The sequence below is a fragment of the Elephas maximus genome, chromosome 1 (genome assembly GCF_024166365.1).
Source record: "Elephas maximus indicus isolate mEleMax1 chromosome 1, mEleMax1 primary haplotype, whole genome shotgun sequence".
Taxonomy (NCBI): Eukaryota; Metazoa; Chordata; class Mammalia; order Proboscidea; family Elephantidae; genus Elephas; species Elephas maximus.
The window spans coordinates 71,510,892-71,534,158 of NC_064819.1; the positions used below are offsets into that span (position 1 = coordinate 71,510,892).

At 41.5% G+C, this 23,267-nt stretch overlaps 1 protein-coding gene across 6 annotated transcripts in view; it reads right to left on the bottom strand.

Moving 5' to 3' along the window:
- Positions 1–1,110: 1,110 nt before the first annotated feature.
- The window catches only part of RIPOR2 (RHO family interacting cell polarization regulator 2), a 301,690-nt gene continuing 279,533 nt past the window's right edge, over positions 1,111–23,267 (bottom strand). For all 6 annotated transcript variants that reach the window (XM_049885039.1, XM_049885081.1, XM_049884997.1 and 3 more), the window contains 5 exons: positions 22,438–22,596; positions 17,937–18,139; positions 10,305–10,388; positions 6,926–7,016; positions 1,111–2,817 (listed from right to left, as the gene is read on the bottom strand). In XM_049885039.1, the coding sequence (XP_049740996.1) occupies positions 2,717–2,817; positions 6,926–7,016; positions 10,305–10,388; positions 17,937–18,139; positions 22,438–22,596 (638 nt within the window). In that variant the 3' untranslated portion in view covers positions 1,111–2,716. The remainder of the gene's footprint in view (positions 2,818–6,925; positions 7,017–10,304; positions 10,389–17,936; positions 18,140–22,437; positions 22,597–23,267) is intronic.

Genomic DNA, 23,267 nt, shown 5'->3' on the forward strand with positions numbered 1-23,267 from the left:
GAGGCCTTCTCTGACCTCGTGAGGCCTTCCTGACCCACTGGGGCCCTCCCTGACTCAGTGAGGCCTTCCCTGACCCAGTGAGGCCTTCCAGGGCCCTTGAGGCCTTCCCTGACCCGGTGAGACCTTCTTTGACCCAGTGAGGCCTTCCCTGACCATTCATTAAACCTGTGACCTCTGCCCTCACCACCCTTCCTTCCTAACCTGTGCAATCATTCTTCCACTTCCCTGCCTTCCTGTCCTCCATGCACCTCTCTTTACCCTCCACATGCAACCTCCCGCCAGGATATGAGCTTAGTGAAGGCAGGGAATTTTTTATTTTAAATCTCTTTTGTTTATTTTTGCTTCACTGCTGAATCTCCAGGGCCAAGAACAGTCCCTGTCATATACCTTGTTGATGATGAGTATGCAATAAACACTTGATGAATAAACGAAAAGATAGAGAGCTGGGTTTTTAGCAAATAACTATTGTTCTCTGTATAAAGTGTTCTTAGAACTTTCTCAAAATCAAAGAAGGTAATGTTTGTTTATTAAGAGCTACTGTCTCCGGGATAATATCAGGAATAAAGTTTTTTTTTTTCTTTTTGAGTAGTTTTGTTTTTCTGATATAATAAGAAGTGCTGGTATTTTCTGCTGAATTTAGGTTTACAGTTTTGCTTTACAATTTTGTACATGTAGTGACTGAGGCAGTTCCATTCAACAGTACAGCAACAAACCCTTTTGGGGAAATTTTTTTTTTTACTGCTGATTTAGTAAAAGCAATCACTAGTCTTTTAATGAGTCACTCAGTAAATACTTTCAGAGCTTTGAATGTTAGGGGCTTCTGTGTGGATGATGCTGGTAGAATTTGGCTGGGAGCATGCACCAAGATGAACGAGGACTCTTTTTGCCCTCAGGGAGCTTACGGTCTGCTCATAGATAGCAAACTCCAAAATACAGCTCTTTTTTCCTTCCAATTAGCTTTACATCAAAGCTGAGAAGTAAATATTATCCCCACCTATAGATAAAAACATTTCAAGGTAAGAATAAATTCAAGAATTGAGGTATATTGTGTTGTATAAATACCAAATGAAAAAGGCATATGAAAAAATAGAGCAGACTCTGTACATGAGATTGGTAATTCAAAAATAACTTTTATTTTAACTTACATGATTGAAAGAGCGATGAATACAAATGCCACAAAACTAAAAGCGTCCTCCCCCAGCCACCTGCCCCAGCCAAAAATAAAATGCGGAAGTGAATACAAAAGATATAGAATTATTCACTCATGCAATATTCAAAATATTTTTAAAAAACCAACCAAACAAACAAACCCTGTAACATCTGTGATATGACTTCCTACAAAAAGAACTATTTCCACCATTTGACAGTACTACAGACTGTACAATGTACCTTTAAAATGAAGGATATAAGCATATATATAATATGTATAAATTTACAAGTATGTACATTATAACTTCACAGTTGAAACACATATTTGCCAGGAAGCCCGACAATTTTCACATTGAAATGATACAAAAGTCCTTTTTAGAAGTCTTACTAAAATGTAAATATTGAAAATGACATCTAAATGATACTTTTTACAAACACGTCTATAGTACAGTTGATATTCCACAGTTTTAATTACACTCACATGTTATTTTGATACCTTGGCATACCCCACCTTTTATACTCTTAAGAGGAAGAAAAGCTATTTAATAAGAGCTATTGAATGGTCTTGTACTTTATTAATGGACTTAACTCTTTTGATAGTTAAACAATCATGGGATCTGTCATTTAAAATATTTGGCCAAGAAATTATACCCAACAGTGAATGATTTCTCTGAGACAGTAATCATCCCTTGGGGCTTCCTTCTTCCTGATGTTATGGCCGTTTTTCCAGAAGCAAGGACCACCTCTTAATGTCCCTCCACTCCCACCCATTAGGATTCCTCCAACATCATCCATCTCAAAGAGATCACAGCTTTCGGAGTCCATGAATTTTGGTTTTGATTTATCTTTAGCAGCAAAACACCCGTAGGGTAAGAATATCATAAAAAATGGCTCTCATTTGGAAAAAAAAGCTTTGGGTTTTTTTTTTTTTGTTTTTTTTAAAGAAAGACTATGGGTATAATCTTAATAAGGTAGTTCTTTTTACTATAATGGAAACATGATTTCGGAATTTCCAGAACGGAGAAAACAAACACAAGCTATAAAGAGAGCTTAAAAAAAAAAGAAACTCTCAAAATGGGTCATTTTATCAGGTTCTGCAAGCAAACTTTTATTTGAAGAAATTCTTCTTTGTGCTTTGTATGTAAAGTAAAATTAGGTAGCTATGGGGACCACTTAACCCTGAGAACGAGACAGAGAAAAACTGCAAGGCAGATGATATTTATCAAAGTATCACGTGACTATAGAAGATCTTCCCCCAAAGTACAAAGATGGCTATTTTAAAGTTCTATACACATTAGCTAAGACGGACTCTCTCACTATGTATTGTCAGAAGAATCAACGACGTAATTTACTGAACTATACAGAGCCCTAGTCCATTGGCTAAAGGGAAAAGTGAATAGGTACTGTGCAACTGGACTTTGAGTTCTTTCTATAACACATCACATTTCCTGACACCCTAAGCAGAACGCTTCACGTTTTAAACACTTCCCAGCTAAATTACAGCACCATTCTGATGAAAAGGGCCAGACATGAAGACACTTAGCTGTTGGGTAGAGTTAAATTGTAATTAAAAGGCTGTGGCAACTTCAGTTCCATGACGACCTCCGACGTTAACACAGTCTCGGGGAAATTTGTCCAGCTGTTCATATGCTATCCGTCCAGCTTCTCCTGGATAAAGAACATGGAGCATGAATACCTATTTGTACCTTCTTATTCATCACTCAAATAATAATAATTATGTTATTATAATAAGTTACAGTAAATAAATCAATAATCATAAATAATAAATGAGTATCAGGGCTGTTTAGGTATGGGTTGCCATATTTTGGTATGTTAACTTTAGGAAAGACAAAGCCTTCCGCTAGTTGGAGCTGATGCGATGGCAACCAATGACAACATTCTTAATTATGTTGTTATTTTCTAGGTCATATTTAGAATAACTAAGAATTTTTGAGGAAGTGCCAGGGACAAAACAGTAGAAGTCTTATGGCCATTTGATGTAGATAATTTCACATTAATAGCTTCATTCCCGAGAAATCACATGGATTACATTTTAAGTGTGTTAAGGATTTCAGTATGGCTGACGTTGGTGCATTGAACTGTTATATAACTTTTATACATTATATATTGATACATTTAAATGATCATTGGTAAAGGTCAAATTTAGGCTTTCAAATCTCAGCCAAAAAAAAAAAAAATGACTGTCATGTAAGTACATGGTGGAACCTTCTGCCAGCAAAGAGTTAGCTCAGGTTTGTCAGTAGCACCAGCTTTGAACAGTCAGGACATATTTGCAAGTTTCCTGTTTTAAAAAAAAAAAAAAATGAGTAGAAAATGGGAAAGCAAAAGTGCTAATACCAGTGTCAAGAAGCAGATTCTCAGACATTCACAGTAACTGAGACAAAGAGGCCATAATGAGTTGTCAATCAGAAGTCCCCTGGACTGATGTTCAGTTGTGAAGGAAGGAAAACAAAAGTGAAAAAGATCCATGATGTGCTGGGACTATATTGGCATGAGTAGGTTTTAGAAAAGGGGTGTAATTATAGGTTTTGGAATGTATTTTAGTCTTTGGAAACAGAAGTCTTTCAGTAAACCAACAGTCTGGTTTTTTTTTTTTTTTTTGCTTTTTGCACATTTAACTTTTTCAGGAATATGTTAGATATAAAAGTAGAAATTTGCCTGTACTTAAAAGAACCTTGCAGTGAATCCTTCCGTAAGCAAAAGTCCCCTAATTTTGAGAGATGTTAATTGATTGTTGCTGCATGCTTTGTCTTGTCTGAGGCAAATATGTTTTTTTTCCTAGTTCAGTAGTTTTCAACTTTTTATTTTTTTTGGAGTAGAACCCCCCTTTTTTTAAAACAAAATATATATGTGAAAACCTGCTATTTAAAACAGATTGAAAACAACATCTTTTCAATTGATGGGCAGAGGCAATGGAGAGACAGAGGGCCAGAGGGGGCTCCTTTCATACCATGCTCCCTCCATATCTGCTCACAAATCCCTGTGGGTGCCTTGGTTAATGAACGCTCTTTGAAAAACCACTCATACCTGGTCAGTTCCTAGTTTGCTCATGGATAGATTTCAAGTTAGAGGCACTAAATCCCTCCCCAGCATTCCTCAGAGTCTAGGTAGCCTGGAAGGTCAGGATTCTGTCTTAGAACCTGACTGGGTCTGGGTATACATGGCCAAGTTACATAACCTCAGCATGCCTCAGTATGCCCTTCTGTAAAAAAGGGCTAACTATGTTTCTTATGAGGTTTCCTGGGGGGACTAAATGAGCTAACCCATGCGGATTCTTCAGAACAGTGTCTGCCACAAAGCAAACCCTCTATGAATGTTACCTAACATTACTACAGTGACACAACCGGGGCCAGGCTCTCAGTGCGTTCACTTTTACTAACATTGCTAACGTTAAGTTTTCAGCGGGCTTTTATCTGCACTGGTTCCTCCACTAGTCTTTGAACAGCTCTGTGAAGTAGGCAGGTTGTTGGAGGAGATATAGCCTGAGCTTTGGGGAGTCAGGCAGACGTGGTTCCAAGAGGGCTAAGGTTCACCCAGACACACTGGAATGGTCACAGCCACGCTTCAAACTACTCTGTGATAGCCATCGGCCACATGTGGCTATTTAAATTTAAGTGGTAATTAATTAAAACTGAAGTTAGAACTTTAGTTCCTCAGTCATAGTAGCCGTGTTGAAATGAGATAGCCACATAGGACCAGTGGCTGCCATATTGGACAATGCAGTTATAGAACATTCTGACCATCGCAAAGGGTTCTATTGGACAGCTGTAGGTTAAAATATGAAATTATTCCATACTGGTTGGAAAACAGCTGCTTCCCCTGCCCCTCGAGTGCCCTGTGACAGCCCCTCAGCCCTTCGTCATGGAGTATCTCCTATCAATTCCCATTGTAAGTACTATTTTCACTACATTAATTCAGTCATCTGTGTGAGACAAAAGTGCACCAAGATTGTTAGGGTCAAAGGAAATTTGTAACATGGAGCCAGGGGTTCTCAAACTTTATTGCATATTAGAATCACTTGAGAGGCTTTTAAAGCCCTGCTGCCAAGGCACCCTGAGACCGATTAAATCAGAATCCTTGGAGGTGAGTGGAGGGACACTGGTGGCTCAGTGACAATTCTCACCTGCCATGCGGGAAACCTATGCCAGTGCACCTCAAGCGCAGCCATCACCCGTCTATCAGTGGAGGCTTGTGTGTTCCTATGATGCCGAATAGGTTTTGCAGAGCTTCTAGACTAAGACTAGGAAGAAAGGCCTGGCTGTCTACTTCTGAAAATCAGCCAGTGAAAACCCTATGGATCACAACAGTCTCATCTGCAACCAATCATGGGGATGGCACCTGACTGGGCAATGTTTCATTCTGTCGTGCATGGGCTCACCGTGAGTCCGGGCCAACTCGACGGCAGTTAGTAACAACTTTGGGGGTGGGACCCAGCATGGGTATGTTTTAATGCTTCCTTGGTGATTCCAATGTGCAACCAGGATTGAGAACCATGGAACTGATGGTGAGAGAGCATGCGGCTGGGGTGAGCAAGGTGTGTAAAGACGTAAGGTGAAGCAGGTATGATGGTTAGTTCGAAAGATGCTGCTATTTGTGCAGCTGGAGCAAATCTTGAGGCACATTCAATAAGGATACACTTCTTTAGGTTATTCTGGAAAAATAAGCACTGTTGGCTATATCTTACAAACGTTTGGCTTACCTTCCTTGCTGTTTCAGAACACTAAGGCATAAAGGAGTTCAAATTAATAACACCCTGAGTACACATTTCAGGAGTTAAATAATTTCTATGTCTAAAACAGCCATAAGGAATAGCTGTTTTATCCTTTAAACAAACATATGCTGGCTAAGATTTCTGTGCAGCGAATGATATATTCAATAGCAGAATGAAGCTTTATTAAATCGGTAACTGTAAGAAAGAATGCTTAACAATCAATGTAATTTTCACAGTGATTATAAATGCCGTAAGATTCATCCTCACATTATTAAGCTATAGTCAAGTTAGAATGGCTTTTGGCCAAGTAGTATTATTGATCGGGTTACGTTTGAAGACTTCTAGCAGTATAGTTTTTACATTTTAAGAGTGTGTTGCAGTAGGAGGGTTATTTACAACTATTTATACTTGTCAATGCAGAGTTAAAAGGGCTGTTCCCACCCTCTGCACTCCACAAAGAAGGAGAAAAACATGAAACTTGTGAGACATGAACCCTTATAAAGTGAAGTGAAATCAAGTGGAAGGGTTATCTGGATACTCCAGGGTATAAAAAATACTTAAATTCTTTTCTTTAGTGTCAGGGCTCAGGTGCTACAGGATAGGAGGCAAACAGAGGTTTACCCGAGAGTAAGGATGAGGCTGGGATACCTGGGGGGCAGGGGGGCAGGTTATGGCATTACCTGGGGGCTGTATCCCTGTCCTCCGGGTAATGCCAACCCCATCCTGGAAATCTAACCTTGCTCTCTGGTTACCGCCTCTGCTTTATGGTTTGACTTTTGTGTTCTTTATTCCAAATTGTGCAAAGACTAATGAACCCACCTAGCACGGCTCCGGAGAGCAACCCTACCCTCAACATCCAGAAAATTAGAACAAGGAGTAGGGATAAGATGGACATCCATCATTTCTTTAGACTGTGTGTGTGAAAGAGAGTGTGTATGAGTAGATATCTTACAAGGACAAGAAACATATGCTTGCTATAACATGGAACATGAAACTTTTCCTTACAGTTGGCTCAGAAGGAAGTGATCATCTAAAAGAACTCACCAAGAGACAGGAGGGTTTCTGAGGCCACCTTTCTGATTTCTTCTGTATCAGACTGACATAGCATTACCAGCATTTTAATGCTTTCAGTAGCCTGTGGGGAAGGAATAATACAGTGTTGTGACCTCTGTGTCTGATGTGACTTGAGACTTAGCATTTCAGAGCTGGTAGGGACTTTAAAAACCATTTTACCCAGACGTTTCCAAACCTAACTGTGTCAAGGTCACTTACAGAGTTCTTTTTACAGTATAGATTCCTGGTTATTGGAATTTCCTGGGATGGAGCCCAGGGTTTCTATTTGCAGAAGCTTTGATGATCAGCTACAGTCCTCATTTCACAGAGGACTCCAGGTCTAGAGAAGTGAAGTCACACTAGCCTGCTTTCCCAGAATAGAATACATTCTCCTGGTTCTTTCCACTCTATCACACTGCTTCCGAAACCGCTCTAATTTAAGAATTCCCAGTATTAGGCTTATATACTAAAATAGAGGAGGAGAATAAAGGTCAATGATGGGAATTTTTACATTTGTTTATTCCACCAACATTTATTGAGCCCTCTTTGAACCCAGCAGTGTATGAGGCATGAGGAATTCAGCACTGAACAAGACATGGTCCTTGCCTTCAGGAGTTACAGTCTCATGGGAAGACAGATGATTAAACAAGTAATTATTATAATGAGTGATACAAGTATTATGATAGGCTAAGTCAGGGTGCCATGGTAAAACATAAATTGGTCTGGTCAAGGAAGTCTTCATGAAGGAAGTGATATCTTAGAGGAGTTAGCCAAGTTTTGGCATGTGGCAGGCGGGTATGTGGGTGTGTGAGAGTAAGGGTAGCTGGGGGTATGGAGAAGAAAATAAATTCCATGAAGGAGAACAGCTACTGATAGGGTCCAAGATCTAGAGATGTGGCCAGAGATGAGATTGGAGAAGAAGGCAGGGACCAGGTCAAGGAGGGCCTTACAAGGCATGCTAAGGGTCTTGGACTTTATTCTAAGGTCATGGGAAGGCATGGACGAGTTTTAAGCAGGGTATCTATTTAGTACATGTGTTCTAATTGCAACCATGAATTGGTTGAGTCGGAATCGACTCGACGGCACTGCGTGGGATTCTAATTGCAGTGGAGAGAATGGGCTGAAGGAAGTTAAGACTGTAAAGAGACAGGGAGACTACTGGGAAGGTTGTTCTAGCCCAGGTGAGAGATGCAGATGCCCCGAGTAGAGCAGCGATAGAGCTGTTAAGGAAATGAGACCTATGGGATGGGAAGACTGACTGGATGTGGCAGGTGAGGGTGAGGAAGGTGTCACTGATGACGCCGAGCTTTCTGGCACGAGCTACAGGGAGAGTGGTTGTGTGTGAATCACTAAGATATAGAAGACCACAGGCGGGTACGGGGTGGGTGGAACCTGAGGTGACTTCCTAGTAAAGATATCTAAAACCTGGATATATACTAGATTGGAAGGGAAGACCTGGACTGGAAATATTGGGAGTCATTAGCATATAGGTGATAATGGAAGCTGTGGGAGTAGATGTTTGCCCAGGGAAAGGATACAGAGAGAAGAGTGCCCAGGACGGAGCCTCTACAAACATCAATATTTAGGGCATGTAGTAGAAAGGGAGCCTACCTTCTATAAGACAAAAATGCTCTTGCTGAGATTCCTGAGGAGTTGAGAAAGGGTAACAAGTTCTGTTTTTCTTTCTTGGAAGAAAGTTAGGCTCAGGAAGTGGTGGTGGGTTCCAGAGTATGGCAAACTAGAGTGAGCGATACAGGTTTCCAGTTGCCTAACGGTTGATTCTGACGCACGATGACCCCATGTGCATCAGAGTAGAGCTCCGCTCTATCATAGGGTTTTCAGTGACTGATTTTTCAGCAGAAGATCACCAGGCTTTTCTTCTGAGACACCTCTGGGTAGATTGAATCTCCAACTTTTTGGTTAGCAACTGCGCTGTTAACCATTTGCACCACCCAGGGACAGCTAGACTTGGACTATTTTAGCCCATTGAGACAGATGGGAGACCCAGAATTTGAGGGCCGCATACTTGAGGTCCTTGATCGCTCAAGGTTGTTTCCACATTGATACAGAAAAGAAAAACATGGGCTGTCTGTATATTACGATTCATTTTTTTAAAGTTACTTTCCCCAACAAGTTAGCTAAAGTTGTTTGATCAAATGAGTCTGCATTTTTTTTTCCCCACACCATGCTCCATGGCAGCAGCTGGGGCAGTAGGTAGTTTAGGAAGAAGTCTCTAGTGGCACAAAGAATCCTATCCTCTGCTTTCCAGGGTAGGAGAGAAGAGCAAAGGGAAAGAATCTGACGCCCCCAGATTTCAATGTGCCAGAGTTTAAAATTGGACCCTCTGCTTTAACCTTTGCAGCGTGTGAAGCCATAAAAACACATACGGATTGCTGTACCCTCATGTCTGTTCATGTATGCAGGTACACAGAGGTATTACCTCTATATCACAGCCATCAACCATTGACATTTCACCATTTATCAAGACAGCACCCAAATAAATAGCCATCAAAGTTGGTGAGGAAACCCTGGTGGCGTAGTGGTTAAGAGCTATGGATGCCAACCAAAAGGCTGGAGGTTCAAATCCACCAGACACTCCCTGGAAAGCCTGTAGGGAAGTTCTACTCTGTCCTTTCGGGTCCTTATGAGTCGGAATCGACTCAAGGGCAATGGGTAATGTTGGTGAGCTTTTTGGCCACCTGAAGGTTATTTATTTATTTATTTTTAAACAAAATAACAAGGAAGATAAAGTTTCCCAGAGCTGTTTTTCTTCACAGATCATTGACTTTTTCTTTTGAGGTGTTAATCTCTTTCTTCTTGTCCCATCAGGCCTGCAGGTCCCTACTTCTTGTCCCCATCCAAAATTTTAACAAGTTCTAAGGTGTGGCTGCATCATTCTTTTCTGAAGACTGATTAGTCTTATTTATTTATTTATTTTTTGTGATTAAGGCAGATCAAACATTAAATCTTGCCTGCTGAAAGGTAAACTCTGGGAATTCCCAGCCCTTTCTATTTTCATTTACATCTGAGCTCTTTGACTGCTAATACTTTCCTCTAACAAAATTAAGATTGGCTAGCTGCTTAATGGAGTCCCTGGGTGGTGCCAACAGTAAACACATTTGGCTGCTAACCGAAAGGTTGAGGTCCTGACCCAGAGGCACCTTGGAAGAAAGGCCTGGCAACCAGCTTCCAAAAAAAATCAGTCATTGAAAAGCCTATGAAGCACAGTTCTACTCTGACACACATGGGGTTGCCAGGAGTCAGACTCGATTCCACTGCAACTGGTTTTAGCCCTGCTTAAAGCTGAACTGTGTGTGTGTGTGTGTGTGTGTGTGTGGTGGGGCTCTGAGGCTGCGAGGCTGGACTTTACCTCAAGGCTTCTCAGGGCCACGCAAGCTGCCTTCTGGAGTTGGAGGTTTGCCTGTGTTAGTGCTTCACAGTAATAGAGCAAGGCCTGAAAGAGAAGGAAGGACATCATGAAGAGATTTTGATTTACTTGTAGTTTAAGAAATATATATCATTTTTGCTCCCTGAGATAATCTACAGTATAAAGCTAGACATTTTGCATTACCTGCAAATTAAGAAGATTAAGAAGAATCCATTACTGATTTACTGGGTAAAGGAAATTTCTACTATGTTAAAAAAAATTATTTAAAAATTTCTATTCACAGTATGTTTGATATTATATGTTATGTGTTAGAATAGTTCATATATGTCATGTATACATAAAATATATGTAATTCATGTTGATTAAAAAACTATCTGTTTATTCAATAGTGCAGTGGTTAAGTGCTTGGCTAGTGACCAAAAGGTCAGTGATTTGAACCCACCAACTGCTCTGTTGAAGAAAGGTGTGGCCGTCTGCTTTGTAAAGATTTACAGCCTAGGAAACCCTATGGGGCAGTTCTGCTCTGTCCTACAGGGTTCCTATGAGTTGGAATCAACTTGATGGCAACAGGTTTGGCTTATTCAATAAATTGCTCCCTTATATTTTACCAGGCCAAGAACTTCAGGGAAAATATACATAATAATTCTGGCTTTCAAAGGGCCTTCAGGTTTAGTTGGTAATGACAGGTTAGAAGGAACTGCATAAAAACATGTATTAGGTGTCATAAGAAAGCTACAAGATGCTAAATCAGTCAGAGGGAGATGAGACCCCTTGTCATGGATTGAATTGTGTCCTCCCAAATATCTGTCAACTTGGCTAGGTCATGATTCTCAGTATCATATGATTGTCTACCATTGTGTCATCTGATGTGATTTCCCTGTGTCTTGTAAGTTCTATCACTATGATGTAATGAGATGGATTAGTGGCAGTTATACTGATGAGACCTACAGGATTAGATAGTGTCTTAAGCCAATCTCTTTTGAGATATAAAAGAGAGCAGTGAGCAGAGAAACGGGGGGACCACATACTGCCAAGAAAGCAGTGCTGGGAGCAGAGCACATCCTTTGGACCTGAGGTTCCTGTGCTGAGATGCTCCCAGACCAAGGGAAGACTGATGACAAGGACCTTCTTCCAGAGCCAAAAGAGAGAAAAAGCCTTTCCCTGGAGCTGGTGCCCTGAATTTGGAGTTCTAGCCTACTGGACTATGAGAGAATACACTTTTCTTTGTTGAAGCCGTCCACTTTTGGTATTTCTGTTACAGCAGCGCTAGGTAACTAAGATACCCCTTCTGTAGTTCTGAGGCAATTTAATGACAGTGATGATGTTTGAATTGGGACTGAAAGGATAGGTTAGATTTCAGTTGGGAAACTGGGGGAGAAAAGGTCATTTTAGCTAGAGGCAATAGTAATATTAGTAAGAGCACACATGTACTTAGGCTTTCCTTGTATTTTATTAAGTTGGTTGTTGTTGTTACCTGCCACGGAGTTGATTTGGACTCATGGCAACCTTTCGTACATGAGAATGAAATGTTGCCTGGTCCTGTGCCATCCTCACAATCACCAGCATGTTTGAATCCATTGTTAATGGCTCTTGTGCCAACCCATCTCACTGAGGATCTCCTATGCCCTTGTTGGCCTTTTATGAAGTTAATTGTCTTTATTTACATTTATCTGTAGTCATAAGTACATAAACATTTCTAACATGTATCTCAACTTCCTAACTTGTGAATTTGAGCAACTTATTTAACTTCCCTGTGCCTTAGTCTCCTGAACTGCAAAATGGTAGTAATAACAAGACCTACTTATAATAATAATTGAATATTAAATGCAATGACACTTAAGACAGCTTAATGTGTAAAAGACTTAAGAAAGTGCCTGGCACAAAGTAAGATCTCAGTAGATATAGTTATCATTTTTTATTCTGGCATACGTCTGTGTATTCATTTATGTGTTTATAGGAGAAAGGATACTACACGGAGCCATTTATGTTGAATCTCCCTGAGGACGAAGTTTTCTTTTTCTTTTTTTTAACCTTATTTAACTCCTTACAGCATCTGGAATGGTATTCTGTACTTAGAGAGCACTAACCAAATCTGATAACACCAGAGTGCCTGGAATGAACCAGAATGCCTGGAATGTACCAGAGTGCCTGGAATGAAAGCATCATCAACCACTAAATGACGTGCTTACTCCTGAGACGTCATATGGCACTGCTACAGTCACTGATGGTGCCCTGGTGGCACAGTGGTTAAGAGCTACAGAGAACTATGGCTGCTAACCAAAATGCTGGCAGTTCGAATCCACCAGCTGCTCCTTGGAAACCCTATGGGGGAGTTCTATTCTGTCCCATGGGGTTGGTATGAGTGTGAATTGACTCGACGGCAACAGGTTGGGTTTTTGGTTGTATAGTCACTGATAGTTGTAATTAAACATATTCTGTTTTCTCAGTTCTATAGAACTCCATTGTTTTTAATTGAGTTGTAATTCACCTACCATAATATTTACCTTTTTAAAGTGTACAACTCAGGGGTTTTTGGTATATTCACAAACTGTTACTGCTATCTAATTCCAGAACATTTTCTTTACTCCAAAAAGAAACCCTGGACCCATCTGCAGTCATTCCCCATTTCCCTATCCTCTCAGCCCCTGGCAACCACTAATCTACTTTCTGTCTCTATGGATTTGCCTATTCTGGGCATTTCACATAAATGGAATTATACAATATGTGACCTTTTGTGTCTTGCTGTTTCACTTAGCATAATGTTTTCAAGGTTCATTCATATTGTAGCATCTATCAGAACTTCATTCCTTTTTACAGCTGCATAATATTTCATTGTATGAATATATCACATCTTATTTATCCATTCTTCAGTTAACGGACATTTGGCTTGTTTCCACTTTTTGGCTATTATGAAGAATGCTGACATGAACATTCGTGTACAAGTTTTTTTCTGGACATATGTTTTCAGTGCTCTTGGTAAATAATTCCATTCTTACAGGAAGCACAGATATGCAGTATTGGTTGTTAACAATAAAAATAACAGCAGTAAAAGGAACTAGTTCTTACTTAATTGGAGCCCTGGTGGTGTAGTGGTTAAGAGCCTGGCTGCTAATGAAAAGGCTAGCACTTCTCGGAAACCCTGCGGGGCAGTTCTGCTCTGTCCTACAGGGCCTCTATAGGGTCACTATGAGTTGGAATCGGCTTGATGGCAATGGGTTTGGTTTCGTTTTTTGGTTGTTGTTGTTGTTAGGTGCCATCGAGTCAGTTCCAACTCATAATGACCCTATAGGACAGAGCAGAACTGTTCCATAGGGTTTCCAACGAGCGGCTGGTAGATTCCAACTGCTGCCCTTTTGGTTAGCAGCTGTGGCTCTTAACTACTACCCTACCAAGGTTTCCACAACAACAACAGCTCTTAGTTATACTCGGTCTGAATAGTTAGAGCTTGGGCTTTGGCTTTTCACGACCTCTCTTTTTTTGCCTTTTGACCTCTCACACCTTCTTCCTGGGGGTGAGCAGTAAAGACCAAAACCAAACCCATTATGAGTCGATTCCAGCTTATAATGACCCTATACAACAGAGTAGACTGCCCCATAGGGTTTCCCAGGCCGTGGTCTTTACGTGCACAGACTGCCACATCTTTCCCTTATGGAGCTGCATGTGGGTTCGAACGGCCCACCTTTTGGTTAGCAGTCACGCACTTAACCACTGCACCACAAGGGCTCCCTGCAGTAAAAGGAGGAGGAAATAAAACTCAAATCCCAACAGGCCAGCCACACAGGGCCAGCTTCCCTTATAAAAGGAACAAGGTGACTGATTGTGGTTCTACCTCCCACCAGCCCCTCGCCAAAGCTCTCGCTACCACTGGCAGACGATGCCCAGGTATATGTCTAGCACTTCATCCCTGTTAAATCACTGTTACAATACAAACTTGCTTGAGAGAAAGGACAGTTTAGTAGTTATCGGCCATTTAAACCTTGGCACGTATGAATGTATGGTTTTGGTAAAGGAAAAGCCTTTGTTTGTTGGTTAAACCTGGAAGTCTTCTAAACCAAAAAAACCCATTGCTGTTGAGTCGATTCCAATTCGTAGAGATCCTATAGGACAGAGTAGAACTGCCCCATAGGGTTTCCAAGGAGTGTCTGGTGGATTTAAACTGCCGACCTTTTGGTTAGCAGTCATAGCGCTTAACCATTAGATCACCAGCGTTTCCTAAAGGCCTTTAGGAGGGGTAGAAGAGGGAAGGACGGAGGGGAACAGAGAAGAGTTGTGGGGTAAAGTACATCACTTTATAATTTTAACAAGGGCTGACCCTGGAAGTCAAAAACCAATTGATGATGACTATGCAAAATGCAAAGGGTCATAATCCATTTAATTTGGCAGTCTGGGGAAAAATATTATGATTTCTATCTGTCCATTTAGGAAACATACGTATTGTAAGCATGTACATACATGTATCTGAATATATTAATTCATTTGCTCATTTGCTCAATATAAATAACCAGCCACTTGTCATATGCCAGGCTAACATGCTAAATACACAGCAACCATGTGTATGCTAATTTTACAGACGTTACCTGACCCCGTTAGTCCTGTCTTAGATAGCAAGCTTCCAGAGGTCTTTCTAATATGGTACCGTGCTCATCTGTGATAACACTGATTGCCAAGTACATGGCTTCTGACCAGGTTGTCCCTTTAAGCACAAAGAGTGAGCCTCTGCTGACTTCAGTGGGAACTGGGGATGCATAGCTTGAGAAGGTATTTGGCATGTCCCTGTTTCTTGCAGAGATAAACAGCTTACAACACAAGTGGGCATCCGAGTGCTTGCTTTAGTTTGAGAAGTTGCCTAAGAAATGGTGACTGCTGTGACAACCAGATTGGTAGCAGTTCTAGGAAGCAAACAGAGGCACATTGTGAAGCAAGAAGCCCCCTGTCGCAATGTGAAAGCAGTCAGCATCTCCTCTGGCGGGTCTGAGATGATTAAAAGAACAACAACATCCCAATACAAAGGTATCATTGCAGAAGAATGGATATTTCTTACATGTCTAGGTGAGGGAAAAAAGGCGTAAAATCACCAAACAACACATGCAACTTTAACTTTGTTTCAATGACTATGATTTTTGAACCAGGGTTCAAGATTTATAGTAACACTAGCTCTCACCTGGGTACTTTTTGTATTTCTTTAGCCCTTTACATCTAGTTTCTAGAGTTTAATGTAGTAATATCTGTTAGCGGTAGTCATGGTTCAGTGGTAGAATTCTTGCCTTCCATGTGGGAGACCTGGGTTTAATGCTGGACCAATGTACCTCATGCGTAGCCACCCTCGTCTGTCAGTGTAGGCTTGCATGTTGCTATGATGCTGAACAGGTTTCAGTGGAGCTCCTAGACTAAGACAGACTAGGAAGAAAGGCCTGGGGATCTACTTCCAAAAAGTAACCAGTGAAAACCCTATGGAGTGTAATGATCTTGATCCGTAGATGATCATGAAGATGGCACAGGACCAGGCAGCATTTAGTTCTGTTGTGCGTGGGGCTGCCATGAGTTGGGGGCCGACGCGACTGCAGCTAATAACTTCTGCTATTCCATATACAAAAGAAATGGAAAGAGTTCACACTTTGGGGGTTCTACTATTTAACTAGGAGCCCTGGTGGCACAGTGGTTAAGTGCTTGGCTGCTAACTAAAAGGTCAGAGGTTCAAATCCACCAGTTGCTCCGTGGGAGGAAGATGTGGCAGTCTGTTTCCATAAAGATTACAGACTTGGAAACCCTATGGGGCAATTCTACTCTGCCCTATAGGATTGTTATGAGTTGGAATCAACTCGATGACCACTGCTACTCTTTAAGTGTGATCTTAGCCAAGTTTTACTCCTCGGAGTCTCTGTTTCCTCATCTATTGAGTGGAGGAAAATAATATCCATCTTGTTAGAGATAAGATAGGTAAGTGACGTAGCACCGTGCCTGGTGTTTAATAGGTACTTGATAAATTGGCAGTTATTATTATTTCTTGTTTTTTTCTGACTTGATTGCAATTGGAGTTAAAAGATAGAGCATTTAGGCTGTGGAATGTGCCCTAAAAGTAGAAGGTGCATACAGAAAACCCAAAGAGGGTTGCGTTGTAATTGTCATCGTTGTTGTTATTTCTAAGAGGAAGTCAGGACTGGAGTGCACCACGGTCCTGCTCACAGAAGCCTGTGCACACTCAGGTGTGTACATGCTTTAGTTTTCCACCTCTCTTTCCCTGAGGAGGAGGGTGGTACAGCCCACAGAACTAACTCAAAAGACCAGAACTTGGTAGGAAAGTACAGTATTAAGTTTACGCTCTTGGGCCAAAATGGCATAAGAATGAAATATATTCTCATGAGTACGCGGACATCCCACCATACCCTAGCTTAAACAAACAAAAAACTCATTGCCAGAGAGTTGCTTCCGACTCATAGCGACTCTACACCCCAGGTTAGAGGTCGTGAAAAGTTACAGAGACTCCTCTGAGAGATCAACATCTGACCCTTCCAAGGTCAAGGCATGGCCAAGTTTAATTCTCTTGTGCTGATCTGAATTCGATCGGGTTATCTTTTAGAATGACTGTTCAAACTGTAAAGGGCTCCCAGACAACCAAGCCCACTTCTTATATCGGGCACCAATGTGCTTGAATTGCAGATGCCTTTAGTATCAGGCTGTTGTTGCTGGGCGCTGAGAAGTTGACTCCTACTCATAGTGCCCCTAAAGGACAGAGTAGAGCTGTCCCCGAGGGTTTCCTAAGCTGTAACCTTTAAGGGAGCAGATCATCTGGGTCTTTTTTCTCATAAAGCCGCTGGTGGGTTTGAACTGCCAGCCTTTCAGTTAGCAGCCAAGTACTTGACCATTGCACTGCCAGGGCTCCTTTTGTATCACGAAAAAAGCCACTGCTGTTGAGTTAATTCCAACTCGTGGTGACCCTTTAGGACACAGTACAACTGTCCCATAGGATTTCCAAAGAGCAGCTGGTGGATTCAGACTGCTGACCTTTTGGGTAGCAGCCGAGCTCTTAACCACTGCGCCACCAGGGCTCCTTTGTTTCAAGAGGGCTCTTTAATTAAAGCTGAGGGAGGGGTCCCTGGGTGGTGCAAACAGTTAAGTGCTTGACTACTAGTTGAAAGCTGGCAGTTCGAACCCATCCAGGGGCACCTCAGAAGATAGGCCTGGCAATCTGCTGCTGAAAGGTCACAGCCTCGAAAACCCTATGAAGCAGTTCTACATGGGGCCACCATAAGTTGGAAAATTGACTTGATGGCAACTAACGACAACTGCTGCGCAAGAGCTGGTACCCCTCAAAGGTACAGAATGTATAGGTGGCTGTGCTGTATTTACTGTATTTATTCCCAAAAAAGAATTAAAGCTGAGGGAGAGGTAAAGAACTTCTTCCCTAGCAACAGAAATGATGGCTTTTAACTTGCAAAATATTGTAACTCTTCCATAAAGATTACAGCCAAGAAAACCCTATGGAGCAGTTCCACTCTGTAACATGTGAGGTCGCCATGAGTCGAGAGCTGACTCTACAACAGCTAAAAACAAAAATGACAAGTGATAGAAAATTAAATAAGCTTTCAGTCTGATGCCTACGGTTTCGTGTCCTACCTTTTCCCTGAAGTGTTGGTTTTTGGAGGCTGCTGCCAAGTAAAGAGTCACAGCCTCACTAACTTCATTGTTGTCTTCGGTTAACATCAGAGCTAGCGTCCTGAGTACTTCCGGCTGGGCCGGAAGTTTGCCAGGTGCAAGGTCAGTCATGGTCTGTAGCCGTTTGTCATCTCTTAGTGACTGCAGTGTCTGAACCATGGAAACTAGAGAATAAGAAGAAAACAGAGTTCACGCTGACAGCAATGAAATACTACCAGTTGTTGTGGAGTCCATTCTGACCCACGGGGACCCCATGTGTGCCAGAGTAGAACTGTGTGTCCCATAGGGTTTTCCATGGTTGACTTTTCAGAAGTAGATCTCCAGGCCTTTCTTCTGAGGCACCTCCGGATGGATTTCAACTGCCAATCTTTTGGTTAGCAGTTGAGCCTGTTACCTGTTTGCAACATGCCTATTAAGCATGTAAACAAAAGTCAAGTAAATATGAAAGTATGTACATAACAACAGACTCAAGTGTATATGATGAAATGGCGTTTCAAATTAGTGAGAAAATGACAGATTATTCAAATAACTATATTGAGACAAGTGGCTTATCAAATGTGAAAAAAAAAAAAAAAAAGATGGACCACTAAGACACAGTGGCTTCTAAAATAACTTATAGATGAATTAAATAATAAAATATAAAAAATACAGTGAAAAAATATAAGTAAGCATTTTTTACAATCTTCCTAATATAGCAAACTCCATTGCCCTCTGTCTTTTGGTCATACCTGTCTAGCAAAACCCTAACCCTGGATGAACCCAACTCTGCTTTCTCTCTGTCTCCACTCAGGCAACTGGGCCCTGATGAAGAAACCCAGGTAGATGGTTGGAATACAGATACGGTACGGTAAATGATAGGATCCTGGGTCTCATTTCGACAAATTGATCATACTCCAGGAGTAAGGAAAATACTCTAATCCCTAACTAGATACCAAGCATGGGCATTCCACTGGTCACAAAAACACCAGGAGGAGAGTGTGGGTGGCTCAATACAGATGGGAAAAATATAAGCTAAAATTCATATTCTATTGATAGAGCAGCATCTTCTACACAGTGGACAAGGTTGTGAACTGTCCAGATTTTTTGCTTTAATTCCCTATTTCTCCTGTTTTGGACATTCTGGCAATTTCAGTGCTTTCTAAATAAATACTCTGATGAAAAGTCTTGAGATAGTATTACCCAAGGTTGCCACGAGTGAGAGTTGACTCGACGGTATCTCTCTCTAACAGCTTGTTATGGATTGGCTTGTGTCCCCCAAAAGGTTATGGTGAAGTCTTAACCTCTGTACCTATAAATATAACCCTGTTTAAAAATAGGGTTTTTTTTTTTTTTTTTTGTTAGTTAATGAAGTCAAACTGAGTAGGGTGGTTTCTAAACCTAATCCCTTCTGAGTGGTGTCTTAGAAAAAGAGTGGAACAGACACACACAGAGGGAAGACAGGTGTCACTGTGTATCCTTCCACAAGCTAAGGAACGCCAAGGAACACCCGGGGCTACCAACAAGGAGGAAGTCACCCCTAGAGCTGATGTCCTGATTTGGACGTCTAGCTTCCAAAACTATGAGATGATAAATTTCTGTTCTTTAAAGCCACCCACTTGTGGTATTTTTGTTAGTTCCAGCTAAATTAATAGCAGAAAGCAACCTACGCGTTCAACACAGTCAAATGCATGAGCATTCATCCAAATGGAGAAATATTATAAAACCAATAGATACATTTTTTTTTATTAACTTTTATTGAGCTTCAAGTGAACGTTTACAAATCAAGTCAGACTGTCACATATAAGTTTATATACACCTTACTCCGTACTCCCACTTGCTCTCCCCCTAATGAGTCAGCCCTTCCAGTCTCTTCTTTCGTGACAATTTTGCCAGCTTCCAACTCTCTCTATCCTCCCATCCCACCTCCAGACAGGAGATGCCAACACAGTCTCAAGTGTCCACCTGATATAATTAGCTCACTCTTCATCAGCATCTCTCTCCTACCCACTGTCCAGCCCCTTTCATGTCTGATGAGTTGTCTTCGGGAGTGGTTCCTGTCCTGGGCCAACAGAAGGTTTGGGGACCATGACTGCCGGGATTCCTCTAGTCTCAGTCAGACCATTAAGTCTGGTCTTTTTATGAGAATTTGGGGTCTGCATCCCACTGATCTCCTGTTCCCTCAGGGGTTCTCTGTTGTGCTCCCTATCAGGGCAGTCATCGGTTGTGGCCGGGCACCAACTAGTTCTTCTGGTCTCAGGATGATGTAGGTCTCTGGTTCCTGTGGCCCTTTCTGTCTCTTGGGCTCTTAGTTATTGTGTGACCTTGGTGTTCTTCATTCTCCTTTGCTCCAGGTGGGTTGAGACCAATTGATGCATCTTAGATGGCCGCTTGTTAGCATTTAAGACCCCAGATGCCACATTTCAAAGTGGGATGCAGAATGTTTTCATAATAGAATTATTTTGCCAATTGACTTAGAAGTCCCCTTAAACCATGGTCCCCAAACCCCCACCCTTGCTCCGCTGACCTTTGAAGCATTCAGTTTATCCTGGAAACTTCTTTGCTTTTGGTCCAGTCCAGTTGAGCTGACCTTCCATGTATTGAGTATTGTCCTTCCCTTCACCTAAAGCAGTTCTTATCTACTAATTAATCAGTAAAAAACCCTCTCCCACCCTCCCTTCCTCCCCCGCTCCTAACCACAAAAGTATGTGTTCTTCTCAGTTTATACTATTTCTCAAGATCTTATAATAGTGGTCTTATACAATATTTGTCCTTTTGCCTCTGACTAATTTCGCTCAGCATAATGCCTTCCAGGTTCCTCCATGTTATGAAATGTTTCACAGATTTGTCACTGTAATAGATACATTTTTAAAGCATATTTAATAATTTGGGATATAATGTCAAATAAAAAAAAGCAGGATATAACTCTCTGTAACAAACAATCTCAATTTTGAAAATTAAAGCCATACTCATTCATCTGAAAAATGCATTCGATTTTAACAGTGGAAGAACGAGTGATCTGAATTTATTTTCTTCATGCTTCTCTATGTTTTCTAAACTTTCTACAATTAAGGCCTTTTCCTTTCACAATCAAAGAAGAAATAAACATTTACAGGGTTAGGGATTTCATTGTCATTACCATTTCTACCAGTAAATGAATGGGCCTTCTCCTGGACCATGTAATAAGAGGCTTAGAGGTGTAAACAGACCCTCCAAAAGAAATTTACTCAGAAAAGTGACTCAGACTGTGACAAACTGAATACCAAGAAATGTAGACTATAACACAATGAGACCCTGTGGTTCTAAAACAGTGTCTTCCTTTCTAGACTTTCTGCTCCTAATCCTCTGTACCAATTTGCGATTCCTAAGGGATTACATACACTTTCCCATGCTCCCTGCTGGCGTGGTGCCAAGTGGAGGAGGATTTTGTTCCTCTCACTATGATGCCAACCTGTGTGGCAAATGTTTTGTCACAGGTTTTAATGTTCTGGAAAGAGAAGGACTCAGCCTGAGTCTGTGCCAGACATGTTGCTGCTGCTGGTACAGTGCCAACCTCTACCTGCTCCCAAGGAACACACCTCATTCCTCCCCATTCCTCTTAACCTGCATTGTCAAGCCTCTGTGGATTTATAGAGCACAAACCTGGGAACCAGAAACCAGGCTCTCACTGCCTGGCTCCACTCCTGAAGAGGTTTACACTCAATACAAAACCAGTTGCCATCAAGGTGACTCTGATTCATGGTGGCCTCAGGTGTGTCAGGGTAGAACTTTGTTTCTCAGGGCTTTCAACTCCTGATTTTTTAGAAGTGGATTACCAGGCTTTTCTTCCAAGGTGCCTCTGGGTGGACTTGAACCTCCAACTTTTTGGTCAGCAGCTGAGCACGTTAACTATCTGCACTATCCAGGGACTCCTTTCATGTATTATAGACACTTATTTTATTTCTAACATTGGAAGTGCCATATTAACAAGCAATGATGACCTTCATTGTCACACCCCTACACTGGTGTCCCTTCTCCTTGTGTCCTGGATATGCACCCTTAGATCTGGCTTTCTACGTCTTCCTCCTTTCCCTTCCCACTGGGTCACCACACCTGCCTCGTGAACCCCATTTCTGCCTATTATTATGAAAGTGCCATCAGAAAAGACAGCATAAAATGGTATTGCCTGTAGGTTTGAACCTACAAATGGCAAATCCATTAACGAGGGTAAAAAATTACAGTGAAATCCTGAATCATTGACCAGCTTCCTGTTAATGGTATACCTCTGCTGGATGACTGGGGTGTTCTTAGTAAACCCTTGATTCATTAACAAGAGGCTTACTAATGGTAAAAGTCCAAAAGTCATTTAAAAGACAAACCTCAGCTCAATTGCTGACTTGGGGGAGGGGAAAGAGGCTCCCATCACTAAAAACTATGAATAAAAAGGTCACAAATAACTAAAAATTAAACCGCCACCACCGCAGTGTGACAAAAAAACACATCTCACCTTGCTTGGCTAGCTGGATCAAGTAACTCTCCAGGTCGCTGACACCATGGCTGGCAAAGTAACTGTGATACTGGAAAACAGTGACGACTTCTAGGGAGAGGCTGGAGGAATGGAGAGGCTCAGCCCGGTCCAGAATCTGGGATACCAGGGTCTGGAACACTGTTGGAAGGGGAAGATACAAAGCAGCTGTGAAGAAACATAACCATCCGTCCGTCCGTCGGTCCACCCACCCACCCATCTACCCATCCACCCACCCATCTACCCATCCATCCATCCATCAATTTTACAATTCATAATTCCTTTATCTTTTTATCGTAGTATAATATATGTAGAGGGAAGTTAGTTAAGTGAACTAATCTTCAGTGTACAGCTAGCTGGATGATTTTTACATACGTATATTAAAATGATTCCATTCTCTTGTTGATAGGTATTTAGGTTGTTTCAGATTTTTGGCTACTGTGAATAAAGCTGCTATGAATATTCTTTATAGGTGTCTTTTTTTGTAAACATAAGCACTTATTTCTCTTGATATATTTAGGAGTGGAACTGCTGGGTCATAGGGTAAGTGTATATGTAACTTTCATAGAAACTGCCAAATAGTTTTTCTGAGGTTATTGAACCATTTAACACCCCAAAGTGGTGACATTTTAATGAAAAAAGTATACACACTCTGAATACTAACACAGAAATGTAGTGCTGTTATTCTGAATGGAAGCATGACCAACACCTTTCCTTTCCTTTCTTAAATCTAACTTGCTGCCATTGAGGGTGTTTTCCCTGGAGAGCAGGTTTTTCAGGGCTGGCGTTTTGTGAGCCTCCCACTCTCAGGC